The sequence below is a fragment of the Anguilla anguilla genome, chromosome 1 (genome assembly GCF_013347855.1).
Source record: "Anguilla anguilla isolate fAngAng1 chromosome 1, fAngAng1.pri, whole genome shotgun sequence".
NCBI lineage: Eukaryota > Metazoa > Chordata > Actinopteri > Anguilliformes > Anguillidae > Anguilla > Anguilla anguilla.
In genome coordinates this window covers 77664561-77680579 of record NC_049201.1, presented here as the reverse complement: position 1 = coordinate 77680579, position 16019 = coordinate 77664561, and the positions used below count along the sequence as shown (strand labels likewise).

Here is a 16019-nt window from a genome sequence, read left to right as displayed (position 1 = left end):
TCATTGAAATCTATAAACTGAAACCCATGAATTGAAAAATAATTAATTTAAAAAAACATGTCCATAATGTTTAATGGTGATTTGATTTGATTTGGTTCAGTTGGTTCACACCCAGCTAAAGCAAATAAAACCCATAACCGAAGAACTGGAAAGCACTTTCAGCAACGTTAAAAACTCCCCTCGTAAATAAGAGATTATTGCAACATTATTAAGTAATGTTACATGGTGGTGGTCTTGGCCACTGGTTTCCATGGTGAAAACGCATCATAAACATACAGCGGTAACATCGAATGGAGACAGTAAGATTAGCCGAACAGCAGCTTCTGTGGAGGAGGGCACCGAACTTTATTTAAAAACCTCCGGAACACAGCAGTACCCTTCAGAGCCTACCGCCTACCGCCTACCGCCTACCCCCCCCCCCCCCCCCTCCCCGCCCCCGCCCCCCCAGCACGCCCGTTCACGGTCTACCTCCTCGCATTTTCCTGGAAAATCCCCCAGGTGCTGGAAACCCAGCCGCTCCGCTAGGCGCACCCCGTCGCTAACAGTGAGCAATATTTCCTGGAAATCCGTCCGGAGATAAAAGCCGCATAAATTCTCCTTCGGCCGGAAAAGCGCATGCGGAAAAAGCCGCAGGCCGGCCTGACCCTCAAAAGTCTTTTTTTAGGCACCTATTTTAATTTGAGATGAAAATGCCAACGACTCTTAATTACCAGTGAATGGAAATGATCCACTGTTAACCATTTGGAGGTTTTTGGAATGCTTCTTTTCAAAATTCTAAGAGCGTACTAGAACTCTAGAATGGCAGTGTTGTTACATCAGCATTAGAATGTTCAGTTCAGAGCATTCTAATCACATATGTGTGGTCTCACTCCTTAGGGTTCAATTACTGTGAAACAGTCAGGATTGGTCCCTTTCTACCACCTGACACCCCAAAGGGCCACTTTATGTGCTCTTATTTTATGAGTTTAACTCTCTATTCTGTACAGATGCTTTCCTTACGGTCTTGTTGCTTGGTGACTTTTAAGGAAGAATTCACCTTAATCGTTTAAAACCTTACACTGTTAACTATGGTTATGAATCTAAGCAACATACAGCTGAATTCAAATTCACAAGCTTAAATTCAAATGTTTGTACAAATCCATTGTGGTTTGTGAAGCCAGTCTCTTGATTTGATCTAAAATACAAATCTCACCAAGCACTTCACTAAAAAGCTTATAATCACTCTGGGAACTTAAGGCTTGGAAAACCCCAAAATGGCCGCTTTCAAGACAAATTTTAAGATTTGAACATCGCATTGACACACCAAATTTCTTTCATTCAGAGGACAAGTTATGCACATGTTGTATACGGCATTTACTTTGCAACCAAATGCAATATTGAGAACATGACTGCTAATGTGGACACTTTTCATGTTAAACTGTCACAGAGCAGGCTCTCAGTCACCAGATGTGTGTAACTTTTAGAAGCAACAGAGTCCTCCTTGCATTTGTATTATTGTTTGCAGAACCTAAAATAATTAGTCGTCACGTCTGACCAATTCTCTCCTTTAGCCAATTCAGAGCGAAATCTGTTCGCCACTCCCACAGACCTCTCTGAAAACGTGGGCAGGGAATTCTGGGAAGGAGGCAGCATGTGGCAGCCATGGCAACCATGGACAGCGGAGTGGAGAACAGCAGAACAGAGTGAAGATCGAAAGAATAGAGTGAAGAGAGTGAAAAACAGAAAGAGGGAAGAAAGTGAAGAACAAGCAGGAGAAACGAACAGGGGTAGAAGCTGGGTAAAGAGCAACAAACAAAAAAAAAAACAAGGATTCTGGCAGGCGAGACTTCAGAAAGAAGGCACACGGAGGCTCATCCCAACACACCACAGATGTGCAAAACCTTCTTTTTATTGTTCCGTCAAAAATGTGCGAATAAAAAGCAGAAAACGAACCGAAGTGCCCGTTAAAACCCTGCAGGGCCTAAAGGTGTGCTTTTCCTCCCCCCCCCCATTCTTTCTCTTTCATCCTTTCTTTCTTTCTGGATTTTCCCCCGTTTTCCCCGTTTTCAGCAGCAGAACCAGAAACACAGAAACTCCCCGGAACGTGAGCAGGGCGCGGAACCTGCCGGAACAGGGCGAGGCCCCCCGCCACGCCGTGCGTAAAAGACGGGGCGCGGTCTCGCGGTCTGAGGTGCGAACGAGACCACAGAGGGTGCGGCATTTTAGGGCCGCGGTCTCCTCAAAAAAACCCCGCTCTTCCGCTGCACAGCGTTGCCAAGGCAACGTTGTCGGAACAGCTTTAAAGGCTGTACTGCCCAACGATATAAACTATAAACATGGCAGAGGATTTCTTAAAAAAAGAAAAGCAAAAAACATTTTTAAAATGTATATACACATATAAATGTTAACCAATATGAACCACAATTAAAATCACAATTCGATTTGGTTAGTTATTAGATTTGGAATGAAATAAAACCAAAAAAACCACACAAAAACTGCCACACGGTTCAACAGTCAACTGCTACTGCCTGCACTTCAAGCGAATCTAATCTAAAATCTTGATCTGACGAAAACGAACAGACAAAACCCTCAAACAAAACGATTATTAATATGTCAACAAAACAACACACACAAAAAAAAAACCACACAATTAAGTTCACACACTGGGTTAAAATACAAAAAATATATATATAATTAAGTACTCTGGTCACGTCGCCATGTCAACCCAGGAAGGAGAGAGACAGAACGAGTCCCTCCCAGTGCAGCCCAAATCGTGGGAAAGGGAAACAATGAACCTGAAGTCTGGTAACCGTGGTGACATCGTAAGTGCTAAGCGATGTGCTCGCCCCCGGGGGGGGCGTCCAGTGCAGTCCAGTGCAGTTTCGGCTCAGGCGCTACGAGATTGCGGGATGGGGGTCCGCTGGAATTCGGGGGGCACGTCGGCGAATCGGCAGTGAGTCGTCCGGTTCCGCTGCTGCCATTCGTCCAGAGAGATCCGGGCCTTTCCGGCGCCGCCCCCGTAGTTTCTGCGCAAATAATCAAAAATAAAAATAAAGATTTTCTAAAACATTGTATAAATTGCAAGCGCAATAATTATCTTAACATTTCACCCTGGTTGATTGTGATCGCAGACCGCATCTGCGCCCCATTTTACACAAACTACTTTCCAGGAAAATGTTCTTATTTTCCACGACTGGAATACTGATTAAAAATAATGCCAGGTGGGAACCCTGATGACTCTAATTAATCGATAAAATCCCTGGTAACGTTCTGCAGAGATCGACAGCCAGAGACGAGGGGGGAGGGTGGGGTGGGGGGTGGGTGGGGGGGGGCAGAAACCTTGCTACTCAACACGCTTCTTTACCTCCACCAAACAGCGTCATTAACAGAAAGAGTGTTTATGTGCATCACTCCAAAAAAAATAATAAAAATAAAATTCTACTAAATGCAGACAGGCAATCCCAGGGTGCACTTGAGGAGGAAGCAAACCGCGCACACACAGCAACCATCTGCATTTGTGGCAGGGCAAGGTTTCAGAGGAAATCAGATTTTTAAAGAAAAAATAAATAATAAATAAATAAATAAATAAATAAATAAATAAATAGACGCAACGGCCATTATGGTGATAGCGCTGAAGTCGATGAGCGTTAAAAGCAGACCCCCCCCCCCCCAAAAAACAGCCTCCTGACGGGAGGAGAAAATGGAGGAGGTCGTGACCACATTACACAGCCGCCAGACCTTCATTCGCCATTCTGTGCTCAAAGGAGCAGACAGGTGCTTCACCGGAGGCCAGGGTGGAAAAAAAAAACCAAAAAACCAGACACGGCGAGAGGAGGGGAGGCAGGAGGGGAGCGGGCCGTTTTAGGCAGGAGGAGGTCGATACCCGTCCCGGTGTGTCGCTCCCTGAACGCTCATTCGCCGCTCAGAGGCAGCGGGCCGATGTTTTACTCAGACGCGTCAGGGGCCGCGCGTTCCCTCCTCTCTCCTGCGGGTATTCAGGAAAGACCGCTCTTTCAGACCGCCAACGTCTCGACCGCAAACGTCTCGATCGCTCTTCAGACCGCCAACATCTCGACCACGAAGGTCGCGACCATGACCATTAGGACCGCGTATTCAAGACAAACGCAGGTCCAGTGGGGAAGCCATCTTACACGTCACCATTAGCCCACACAGCAGTGAGCGGCCGTCATGACCCAGAATGCACCTGCTCTTTTCAGCACAGCTTCTAAAGCTTCCGTGATTTCAAAACTTGGCCGTACGTGCGCTCGTACCTGCGTGTGAGGTCAGACGGGTGTTGCCATGGCTCGTTGCCGTTGCCCACCCCCTGCCTGGCGACCGTCTTCATCAGGTTGACGAGCTCCGTCATCACTCCTGGGGGGTTGGGAAGGGGGGGGGGGCAGATTTACCATTACCCCCACACCCTCAGAAGAAGGGTGCCACAAACAGGAAACAGAACTACTGGCCCTGATGTTCACGCAAACAGCCTGAAACGTGCACGTACACACATGCACGTGCACACGTGTGCTCATACACACAACACATACGTGCACACACACACACACACACACACACACACACACCCCCACACAACGCTCACTGAGACCCACTGAAAAAGTGCCTTAACGGGATGAGCCACCCAGCAACCCCAGCCGCTGCTAATTTAGCATCTCAGCTGAAAGCTCCCTAGTTTAAGCAGTTCTGCTATCCCACTTCCCCATAGGAAGGATGTTCTGCATATTTACTGTACTTGCATCATAATCACTGACAGTTAATTACTGCATCACAATTACTGATTGTTTATCATCACATCATAATTGCTGTTTATAATTACATCGTAATTGCTGTGAAATTGGGCCACTCAATGATGAGAAGCTCCTGGGTTCAAAGAGGAGTCAAGGAGTGTTTGTTTTTCTTGTTTACGGCGCCAAAAACCGCGAAAACTGGCTCGGTTCTCGGACGCCACGCCATCGTCCATCATCCGTCTGCTCGTAGAACGATACAAACACTCCCCAGATCAGTGCGCCTTAAAGCTTTTTCTCTCTTTGGTCGGACAGAATTTATAATGTGGCGAATGGGCGGACATTTTAATTTTCCTCTTTTTCCCGTTGCTTTGCATCTCGGTCGCCACGGTAACCGGAGGGCGAGCCGGCGGCTAGCAGCAAGCTAACTCGCGCCGGAGGAAGCCCGTCTGCCTCCGACCCCACAGCCACAAACTGCCGAGCCAGAACCCAAGCAATCAGCGCAAACCGGCTCCACGATCAGCGTCCCGCGGCGATGCAGCTTATTATGGGCTGCGCGTGAGGCGAGAGGCATTTTGGGAGTTATTGAGCCGAGGTTTTTAAAAAACAGGCTACGTTTTTAGCGCGTGCGTCTCCACAGAACGAGCGCGTTTGTTAAGGTACCAAAGATATTATATGCAGCCGCTGCTAATGGCTGCCTTAGGCCAAGCCAAGACGCGCGAGCTCGCGCACACACGCACACACATATACAACACACACACACACGCACACACATATACAACACACACACACTCACACACATATACAACACACACACACACTCACACACATATACAACACACACACACACTCACACACATATACAACACACACACACTCACACACATATACAACACACACACACACTCACACACATATACAACACACACACACACTCACACACACACACACACACACACACGCACACACATATACAACACACACACACATACACTCACTCATATACACACACACACACACACACACACACACACACACACACACACACACTCATATACACACACACACACATACACACACATACACACACACACACACTCATATACACACACACACACTCATATACACACACACACACACACACACACTCATATACACACACACATACACACACACTCATATACACACACACACACACACACACACTCATATACACACACACATACACACACACACACACACACTCATATATACACACACGCACACACACACACACACACACACACACACTCATATACACACACACACACACACACACACAGACACAGACACACACACACAGCTGCTGAGAGGAGAGCTGCTGATACCTGGTATAAAAGCACCAGGACGTTTTGAGAGGTGAGCGTATGTAGTTCCGTACCTCCTCCACAGGGGGTGCTGTCAGCCATGTGGCTGGTGACCGCAGCCACGTACAGCTCCTTCTCACGCTCCCAGTCTGCCTCCCTGTCATACACCACCGGCCTGGGCCCAGACGGACAGGGACATGGTGGACAGGTTTACATTTACATCACGTTACATCACATTACACTGCACACCATCACATCACGTTACATCACATTACACTGCACACCATCACATCACATCACATCACACTGCACACCATGACATCACATTACAGAGGCTCTTAACCACACCGACCTGCGGAAGTGCAGAACATCAGTGTCAGTCACAGTGTTAGTCTCAGAGTTAGTCTTAGTGTCAGTCACAGTGTTAGTCTCAGTCTCTGTTAGTCTCAGAGTAAGTCTCAGTGTTAGTCTCAGACAGTGTTAATCTCAGTCTCAGTCTTGGTGTTAGTCCCAGACTCAGAGTTAGTCTCAGGAACACACAAATGCGCTATCCACCAAGAAGGCACAGATGGCCCATTTATAAGCAGTAAGCGTAAAACGTTCTCACTAAACCAACAATTAGCACTGTAAACACCAACAAAGCTAATCTAACCGTACACAGCTATGCTCACCTGTGACATCACTGCCCCAGAGGGAAATTCTAAAATAAAGCTTGCAACTAAAGGGCGTCGGTGGAGTCACGGTGCAATCCCGGAACCTGATTGGCCGAAGAGACGGTTTTAAGAACGTTTTCCGGAGTCGTTTTGCTCACTGCGAACCGTCAAAACGACAACATCTGCCATAGTCTCCCAAATAGTCTCCAACATTCTGAGTCCGGGGGACAGACCAGATGTACCCCTCGAAGAGCTCATAAGTCACTGTAATCTGACAGAGAAATTTCCTAGCCATCATACTGAGGAGAAACGTGTAGCCTTAGCCGTTCAAATATCATCGAAACGGGGCTTAAAACAGCACCAGAGCTAAACACACTTAGTAGAGAAGAGCTATAAGTCTCAGCTATAAGAGCCACAGTTTTCAGGGAGTCCATTTTTAACAATACTTATCCGCGAGCAGCAAATTCCAGCAGTCGTAGACACTTCAAAAAGGACTGCACTCCTGGGGTTAAAAACAGCGGTTTACAAGGAAAAGGAAAGATGGCATTTACAGTGCTGTGTAATTCTGCAACGAGGGACGTCCCGGTGGATCAATGCTGCCATCTGCTGGCCAGACCGGAGAACTACACTCCAGACATCCAGTCACTGCTGCCTACCTCCTGAGATGCTCGCGCCCCGATTTGGCGTCGTCTTGATCCGCCCTCTTCTGCGGAACCACCACCACTGATCTCACCTGGTCAGAGAGCGACGCACAGTCGTGTGAAGCGGACAGCGGTCTCCACTGCCAGTCGTTATTCATTTCCCCTCCAAGAAGCCCGGCAAATCAAAGGACCCAGGTGCCTCGCCCCCACAGACACGAGTGTGAGAAAGACAGAAGAAAGAGGAGCAGGAACATGTGTGGCGTTTCCCCCAATAAAATCAAGCCGCAGCCAACAGTGGGTTCAACTGGCAGCCACCCCGCCTCCAACCCCCAGGGAACAGATGTAGCCCCCCCCCACCCCTACAGAGACATGCTCCTAGTTTTTCTATTACTAAGAAAGGGTGGACGGGGGGGGGATAAAGCATTATTTTGATGAATCGATAAATGGGACTATGTCCAGGCCTCAGTGCCACAGTGCCAGCATACTTTCCACTAATGACAGAAAAATAAGTAATAAATACACATTAACAAGGGCTCTGCTGAATAAAAAGACCCAATACATTTCTATTAACCCTTTAAATGTGCGAGATGTCACATATGTGGTCAGAATGTGATTCAAATATGTGATTACATTCTTAACTGAACATTCTAATGCTGATGTCACTTCATTTGGGCCCCAGGAAGCAGCAGTGTACAGACAGGCAGACAGTGGGAGGAGCTTCACCAATTAATTGGCTAGTGCAGAGGGGGAGGGGTTACCTGGACAGGTGACAGCTGAGCGCTGTTGGAGGGCTCCCCCTTGTCCCCCGGGGACCCTGTGTTCTCCTTGCAGGGAGACGGCCAGGTCCGCTCGGCCAGCTCCACCTTCACCGTCATGCCCCGCCCCCCAGCCTCGCGGTTCCCCTCCGAAAAAGAGCCCCGCCTCAGCCAGGACTCGTACGGGGGGGCCCCCACGCTAAACCCCGCCCCCACCCCGACACCCTCCACCCCCTGCAGCGCCCCGGCGGCCCCCGGCTGGGCCGCGTCGTCCAGAGACGACAGCAGGTTTCTGCACAGGGCGGGGCTTGGCAAGGCCCCGCCCCCGAACACAGCCGCCTGCTCGGGACTGGACGACGGCGGCCCCGCCCCCAGGGCCAGCGAGCTGCGCTGCAGGGGGCTGACCTCCAGGCGCTGCCCGACGCCCCCGGGCCTTCTCCTCAGCGCCTCGCGGTACGACCGCGAGAAGTAGCCCTCGTCTAAGGAGAGCGGCTCCTTCCGTCCGCCCCCGCCCGCCTCCCCGCCCCTCCCTGCAGGGCTCTGGGCATGGCAAGGGGCGTGGCCAGCAGGGCTATGGATGTGGCCATCAGGGCCTTGGGCGTGGCCAGCAGGGCTGTGGGCGTGGCCAACAGGGCTCTGGGTATGGCCAGCAGGGCTGTGGGCGTGGCCAGCAGGGCCCTGAGTGTGGCCAGCAGGGCTGTGGGCGTGGCCAACAGGGCTATGGGTGTGGCCAGCAGGGCTCTGGGCGTGGCTGCTCTCGTAGAAGCTGTGGCAGCTCTCGATGAAGGCCTCGATGCCCTCGCTGTCGTCGCTGGCCCCGCTGCAGATGGGGCTGAGGGACAGGATGTCCTCGATGTCGAAGTCGAAGGCGTGGTCCGCGTCCACCTCGCCCGCCGCCCGCGGGACGCCCGGGTCCGGGGTCGGGACGGGGCTCTCGGGACGCGGGAGGGCGTTCCGGGGCGGGGCTCCCTCGGACCCGGCCTCGCCGCGGGACAGCGCGCACGGAACACCCCCGCCCGCGGTGACGGGGTCCGGCCGCGAGCGAGGCGCGGCCCGCCCCAACGCCGCGCCCCCGACCGCCTTCCTGATCAGGCTCAGACTGCGGGCTTCCAGGGCCTTAACGGGGGACCAGGGGGGGGCCTGGCTTCTGCCCAAAGGCCCCCCGCGGGCGTCCGGGGCGCCCCCCAGGCCCGGGGTGGAGGCGCTCACAGCCAAACGCTTCCTCGGGGGGGTGCTGCCGCCCTCCTCCAGGGCCGAGTCGTCCAGGCGCCTCTTACCGCTAAGCAGCGGCGGCGGCCGGCTGTTGACGATCTTGATCTTCATGTTGCAGAAGGGGGCCTGCAGGCTGCGGCTGAAGCTGGGCCAGCCGTCCGCGCTCTCGCACACGATTCGGCGCGAGTAGGAGGAGAGCGACCGGAGGTGGGGTGTGGCTCGCCTCCCTTCGGGGCGCGGCACCCCGAACGCCCGAGCGGCCTGCCGTTCAGCGTCCATTTTAGTCACTAATCTAAGTTAAGTGCCAGGGTGAGGAGCCTGCCCTAAAATAGAAGGAAAGCAAAACGTAAATGCTGACATCACTAAGACTGTGGTGCATCCAGCGTAATACACATTAAGACAGAACAAAGTAACTTGGTAGATTAAGGCACAACATAGAATTTAAGACCCCCACCACCAACTAAAACTCAGTTACTTCGGTGTATAGGCTATATCCACACGGGTCATTAGATTTGTTTGGGTTTTTTTTTTCCGTCTCGGGCAGGCCCCACGCATCTGCAAGCAACAGATTAACTTTCACCAAGATGCAGCGTTACATGCAAACTTGAGCCAGAAAAACTCGCAGCATTGGGGATTAGCATATTGGCTAGGTAGCTATGATCGCTGGCTTTCTGCATGGTGCCAAATAACCTGACGAGCTTCACTTCACTGTACATCCTACATTAACGTTTACCAGCATAAATCCTTGCTTCTGTATAAATGGCGACTTCAAACAGTCAGCACAAAAACTACGACCACTGCACTATTACCAACTGCCGCCAAAACTTAGCTTGAAATAGGCCTAACTGGCGAACCTAGCTGGACATATGGTGTTTTCCCCACTGAAATAAAACTACAAGTGGTCCATGCTCAAGTCAGTTCAATGTTTTCCAAGACTATGGATAAATTATCACCGTTCTATAAAGGCAAATTCAGCTTTGATACCGGTTTATGTTATTTTCCCAAGATGGCTATATTGATATGGCTAACAATTAGCTAGTTATTCGACAGCAAGAGGCGTCTCATCCATTAACGTTTCTTTAGAATATATATTGCGTACTTGATTCTTTAGTTAGTCGTCGTTTAACGAATTAATCAACTGCTTGTGACAACTTTCAATGACATAAAACTGAAATCGTCAAACAACCATGTTTGCTAGCTGGACTAGCAAATCTTCCTTGCCCGGTACGTCCACCAACACCAGCCCCCACCTCGCCAAACATTTCTGAGAAAGGTGATAGCAGGAGAGTTAGAAATTGCATGTAGGGTACGCGACTGAAAATTTGAAATTCTAATTATAATAATAATAATAATCTAAATTTACCTACTACAGCTGACAAAAATACTCACCAGTATTATTGTAACTGCATTTATTTCTGAAGGAGGGGATCAACTGGCACTCATCGAGAACGGTGCAACTCCCAAGTGCATACACGATTATCATCAGAAATCATGTGATTGTCAAATTAACTTAATGTCTAAAAAAGTTAAAAGTCGAAATGTAAAAACTCGTCTTTTTCTTGTAGTTTTTTTTTTCTTGCGTTCAGTGGAAAGGCTACGGATGAGAGCATTGCATGAGTATTTTTGCAGATTTAAATTTTTTTAATTGGATCGTTTTTTCTTTTTGTTTTTAGAAGCCTTTTGGGGTCATGCCCGGTTCATCTCATACGTCTGCATAATTAGTCGTCCCCAAATGGCTCCGATCGATTCAGAGTCGTTTGATAATGTATTCATTAATGTCTTGTAGGTTAATGTCTTGGCCCGTTGAAGGCATATTATGCCTACCATGGTCTTTAATTTACATCAGCCATATTCCGATTTTTACTTTGACATTGGAACTAATGAGCAGACTTGTTAAATCCGCTTTTGATCACCCAACCCTATTTGCACTGGTTTGATTTTGTGCTGAAACTTGGCATAAACTGGTTCAGCAAAAAGGTCGTATTAGTATTAGTAGCCTACTGATGCATGCTGTTTAATTACTTGAAATTGTGCCCCGTAAAGTAATAACATCATGGATAATACGGTTAAATTTACGTTGACCAAAGTTAAAAAATAAATAAATCAGATGGTACCAGTTGGTTTACGGCTTCTTTCTCTTCCCTGTAAAATAAAAAAATCCACACCAACATCGAGAAATCACGCATCTAGAAATAAAACCACCGTTTCAGCTAATATAGGTATCTTTTATTAAATTCAATGGGAATATAACATGACACAGACAATATTATGCAATTATTTAAATTAATTCCAAATAATATGTAACAATGTCAAAAAAAGAAGAATATATTAACACTGAGTGATCTGACTTCTAGTCACAATCCACTCCGGCTCCCCGTAGGAGGAAATATGAGAAAATTCGTCAAAAACTGACGAGGAAAAAAAAAAAGTAATAATAGCACGCACCCTTGTGACAGAAATCCACCAGCGGCATGGGGCAGGTAGGAAATGATGTCCCTGAAATTTTATTTAAAAAGAAGAAAAAAGAAAAAAGTGCTATGGAGGAAAGGGGGGGGGAGTGTAAAAAATACATCTAACTTTTCCATTGAAAAATATATAAAGGGATTGTCTAGTTTGTAAGTGCATGACACTTTGCCCATTTGGTGAACGTGTACTTTCTGCTTCAAGGCATGATTAAAATCTTTGATTCCTTTTACACACCCACACCCCCACTCCCACTCCCACCCCACCCCCACCCCCACCCCCACCCTCAGCCCCACTCCCACTCCCAAAGCACGGCAGCCAGCAGCTTCTAAAATTATATTTTTTTTAAAGAAATCCTGTTACAAGAGCTACAACAACCAAAGCAAGTGAAGACAAGACAGACCACCATTCCCGAGCCTATTTTGGTAATGTACTTTTCTTTTATTTTAGGCAAGGCTGAAACCAGGGGTGCTGGAATCAGTTCAACAGCATTTAGTGGGGAGGGGGGTTATAGGGACATTAAACCATTAAACCCAAAATTCAGAAACCGAGCTTCCCTTTGAGGGACTAACACATCCCCTTAGTGATGCAACTCACCCGAACCCTAACCCCTTACAGGAAGAAAGTGAATTTCCCAGAGTGCAACAGGATGCATTTTGGCCAAAAGTCAAACTTGTTTTTTATTTTACTTCCACCCCCACCCCCACCCCTCTCTTACGACTGCGTTTAGCTTACTTCAGAATGAAAACTCAAATGACACAAATGCCCGTGGCGGAGGAGTGCACTCCCAGAGAATAAAAAGAAGAAGAAGAAATGAGCGAAGACGATGACAAGCGGAGAGGCTCGTGGCGCGTGGCAAAGAGGAGCGCTTCCCAGCGCCGTTTGCGCTGACGTTACAGATCCGCCTCCTTGCGCCGGCCGGACGCCATCTTTGGCAGAAAGGGAAAGCGGCCATTTTAACTCCTGCATGGACACAGTCTCTCTCTCCGGGTTCCCTCCGTCAGCGAGGAACGGATATTAAAACAGTGGAATAACGTGTCCAACTTAAGTAATCGAGGTGGGTGATAAATTATAATACTTTATATATATACACACACACTTGCTTTTGATACACATACAAACATAGATAAAGACAACTGGAAGAACAACAAAGAAAATTAAAATAAAAAAAGAAAGAAAATAAAATGCTTGTTGACTGTAACAAGGACCAGAACTGTGATCACTGCACAACTTTAAAAAAAAAAGAAAAGAAAAGAATAATTAAAAAAAAGAAATAATTAACATTTTTATTGCTTTGGTATGAGAGTTCCGGAAGCACACGCCACTATGATTCTCTCAGTTGCCCTTCCAGCTAGAGCCCACTAGGTGGCGCTTGCGGTGGGGCCTCGGAGTAAGACCGGCCCTGCGCCTCTCCCCTTCTCCTCCCGCCTCCTCTCATCTCCGTGGCAACGGCTCCCTCAGAAGCCGAGCATGTCGTCTCTGTCGCCGGCGCCGGCCTCGGCTTTGTCCCAGTCGGAGGGAGACAGGCACTCGTCCGTGTTCAAGTCCTGAGGCGTCACCCCAATGTCCAGGACCTGGGGGTTAGTGCGAGACTCAGCGAGTCTGTGTGCGTGTGCGTGTGTGTGTGTGGGGGGGGGGATGTGTGGAGGTGTGTGTGTGAGGGGGGGGGGTGTGCATGGTGTGTGAGTGCGTGTGTGTGGAGAGGGGACAACAACAACAAAAAAAAGTTAATGACACGTCTGAGGACTCAAATTTTACCAACAGCAATAACAACAGCAATGACGACGACGACATGAGGTGACACAATGCAGCATGATGTTGGGTGAAGGTGAGAGAGAACTGTTCCCAGGCTTCTGCACTGTCACTCTACCACTCTGCCTGGACCCATCAGTACGGTAAGTTAACCACGACAACGGCGATCTCAAACTCCAGCACTGCTGGGTATCTGCAGGGTTCGACACGGTAAGTAACCGCGACAACGGCGACCTCAAACTCCAGCACTGCAGGGTTCCACACGGTAAGTAACCGTGACAACGGCGATCTCAAACTCCAGCACTGCTGGGTATCTGCAGGGTTCCACACGGTAAGTAACCGCGACAACGGCGATCTCGAACCCCAGCCCTGCTGGGCCGCGGTGTCTGCAGCGTTCCATCGACAGCCATCTTGGACGAATCCAGTGGCATGAACCACACTCCGGAGGTGTTGAAACGCAGCAGCAGACGCTGCAGCTCTGCAGATCTGAGAGTCTGAGCTCCCTGCTCTAAGCTCCAGAGCAACGTGACAGAATACGGACACGTGGACCGATCCAAATATACGCACCGAAATATTTCATGACATTACGTTACAGGCATTTAGCAGACGCTCTTATCCAGAGTGACTTACACAACTTTTACATGGCATTTTACACTGCATCCATTTATACAGCTGGATATATACTGAAGCAATGCAGGTTAAGTACCTTGCTCAAGGGTACAACGGCAGTGCCCTACCCAGGAATTGAACCTACGACCTTTCGGTTACGAGCCCAGTTCCTTACCCACTGTGCTACACTGCCGACCATTTCCTGCCTGAAGCGGTAAACTCCGCCTCCCTCGATCTTCAGGCACAGTCTGAGGCGCCTGATTGGACGTCCTCGGCAAGGTTGGGGGGGGGGTTTGTGGTCCCGATGTGGCCAGAGGAGCAACGAAGACAGAAACTCGCCGCAAAGCGCGAAGCGCGGGAAAAGCTTTCCCACAGACGGGCCGGCACATAAACGCGTGCCGAGCGGGGAGTTATTCCACACGCGGCACACAGGCGGGAGGCGCCTCATCAACCGGGTACTGAACCACCGTCTGAACCGCTGCCAACCAGGTTAAAGGGCGTTTTAAAAAAAAAAAAAAACAAGGTCGAGGCTTCTCACGAAAACAAACGCGTGTGTGACCTCGCACCAGGTCTGGACTTCAGAATGTCCCACGGGTACCGGTGAACGCCACCGAGGAAGTAAACGAGAATTGGGGAAGATTTTGACCTTCGACCCCCCCGTCCCCGTCCCATCCACAGGGACGAGAGTACGACTCGTTCCCCCGAAGCACGTTCGGAGGACGGTGAACCTGCGTCGTCAGCGGTTTTCACAGTCAAGCGAGGTCAGCAACATTAAACGCACTCCTCCTGTTGTCTTTAGACCAGCAAGTAAATCCAAAGGAAGTTTAAACTAATGAGCATTCATCCAAAAGCCGGTTAGCATTTCCAGGCTACCCCCAGCACAAAAAATTAGGCAATTTTTTTTGTGAAATTAAGCAAACGGCACCTGCGACACAGAGTATGGTATAATCACTATTTCCCTGGCAGTGATATTATTGCTACCTCAGGGTATCTCCCATTCACATCTCATCATATGAAGAAAGAATCTGGAATCCTAAGCAGGTCCTTTTTCTGGCAAGTTTTTTTAAACTTACCCAGACAGGTAAGAGCTTTTCAGACAGGTAATTGTTGGTTTCTAATTTAGAGCAAATCCCCTTTCCTTCAGTCATTAATATATTTCTCATCATTCTGAATCTCCATTAGACACAGCCAGCCACCCTGTGCTGTTCTGTTCATTTACACCACATACAGAGCACAGGGCCTTTGAACGATGCATCTTAATGTGTTGCCACGGAGACGCAAAGGCATCACACTTCACGATATGACTACCTGAACTCTCCACCCAGTGCCAACTGCCAACGTAACAGGCGTGCAAAGAAGAATACGTTTCACATAAATTAACGATGAATATGTGATCTATCAGCATGAAATCCGAACAGAACCTGAGTCCAGTAAACCAGTCTTTCCCTCCCGGATTAAAGAGGAAAGAGAAACGTCGGTGCGGTCCAAAAACGGAAGAGATGTGACGATCTGCCATCACGGCAGAGGCTCTGACTAAGAGCGCCGTTCGGGGGGGGGAGAGGGATTTAATCCCCCCAGCAGCCCGACAGACACACGCCCAGGATGTATGACCATCGTTAAAAGGCCCTAATGGTCCGTCGGTAATGGAGAGATCGGCTCCTAAGTGCTCACGGCGACCCAGTGACCGTGTTTGGCTGGACCCTTCCAGGGTGACGGAGTGCTCCTCGTCAGTCGTGTCCCGTCAAGGACCCCGCTCCCGAGTTCCCCTCCGAAACGCGCATCGATCGCTGGAGGAGCTGTCGGACCGCGCTTCGCGATCCCGCTACATCTTTGTTAGGGGAGACTCCGATGATGAAAATATTGATCTTCG

General features: G+C 49.2%; 2 protein-coding genes across 2 annotated transcripts in view; both read right to left on the bottom strand.

Annotated features, from left to right (window-relative positions):
- Nucleotides 1-1853: 1853 nt before the first annotated feature.
- On the bottom strand, nt 1854-11322 carry LOC118231824 (collagen alpha-2(I) chain-like). The gene is made up of 7 exons (XM_035426145.1): nt 10715-11322; nt 10425-10589; nt 8117-9648; nt 7374-7450; nt 6139-6239; nt 4251-4350; nt 1854-3005 (listed from the first exon to the last, which is right to left on the bottom strand). The coding sequence occupies exons 3-7, from the start codon at nt 9602-9604 to the stop codon at nt 2867-2869; spliced, it is 1905 nt and encodes a 634-aa protein (XP_035282036.1). The 5' UTR covers nt 9605-9648; nt 10425-10589; nt 10715-11322; the 3' UTR covers nt 1854-2866.
- A 1142-nt stretch (nt 11323-12464) lies between these two features.
- The window catches only part of ldlrap1b (low density lipoprotein receptor adaptor protein 1b), a 55738-nt gene continuing 52183 nt past the window's right edge, over nt 12465-16019 (bottom strand). The window contains exon 9 of the mRNA XM_035389022.1: nt 12465-13390. Coding sequence (XP_035244913.1) covers nt 13246-13390 — 145 coding nt within the window. The 3' untranslated portion in view covers nt 12465-13245. The remainder of the gene's footprint in view (nt 13391-16019) is intronic.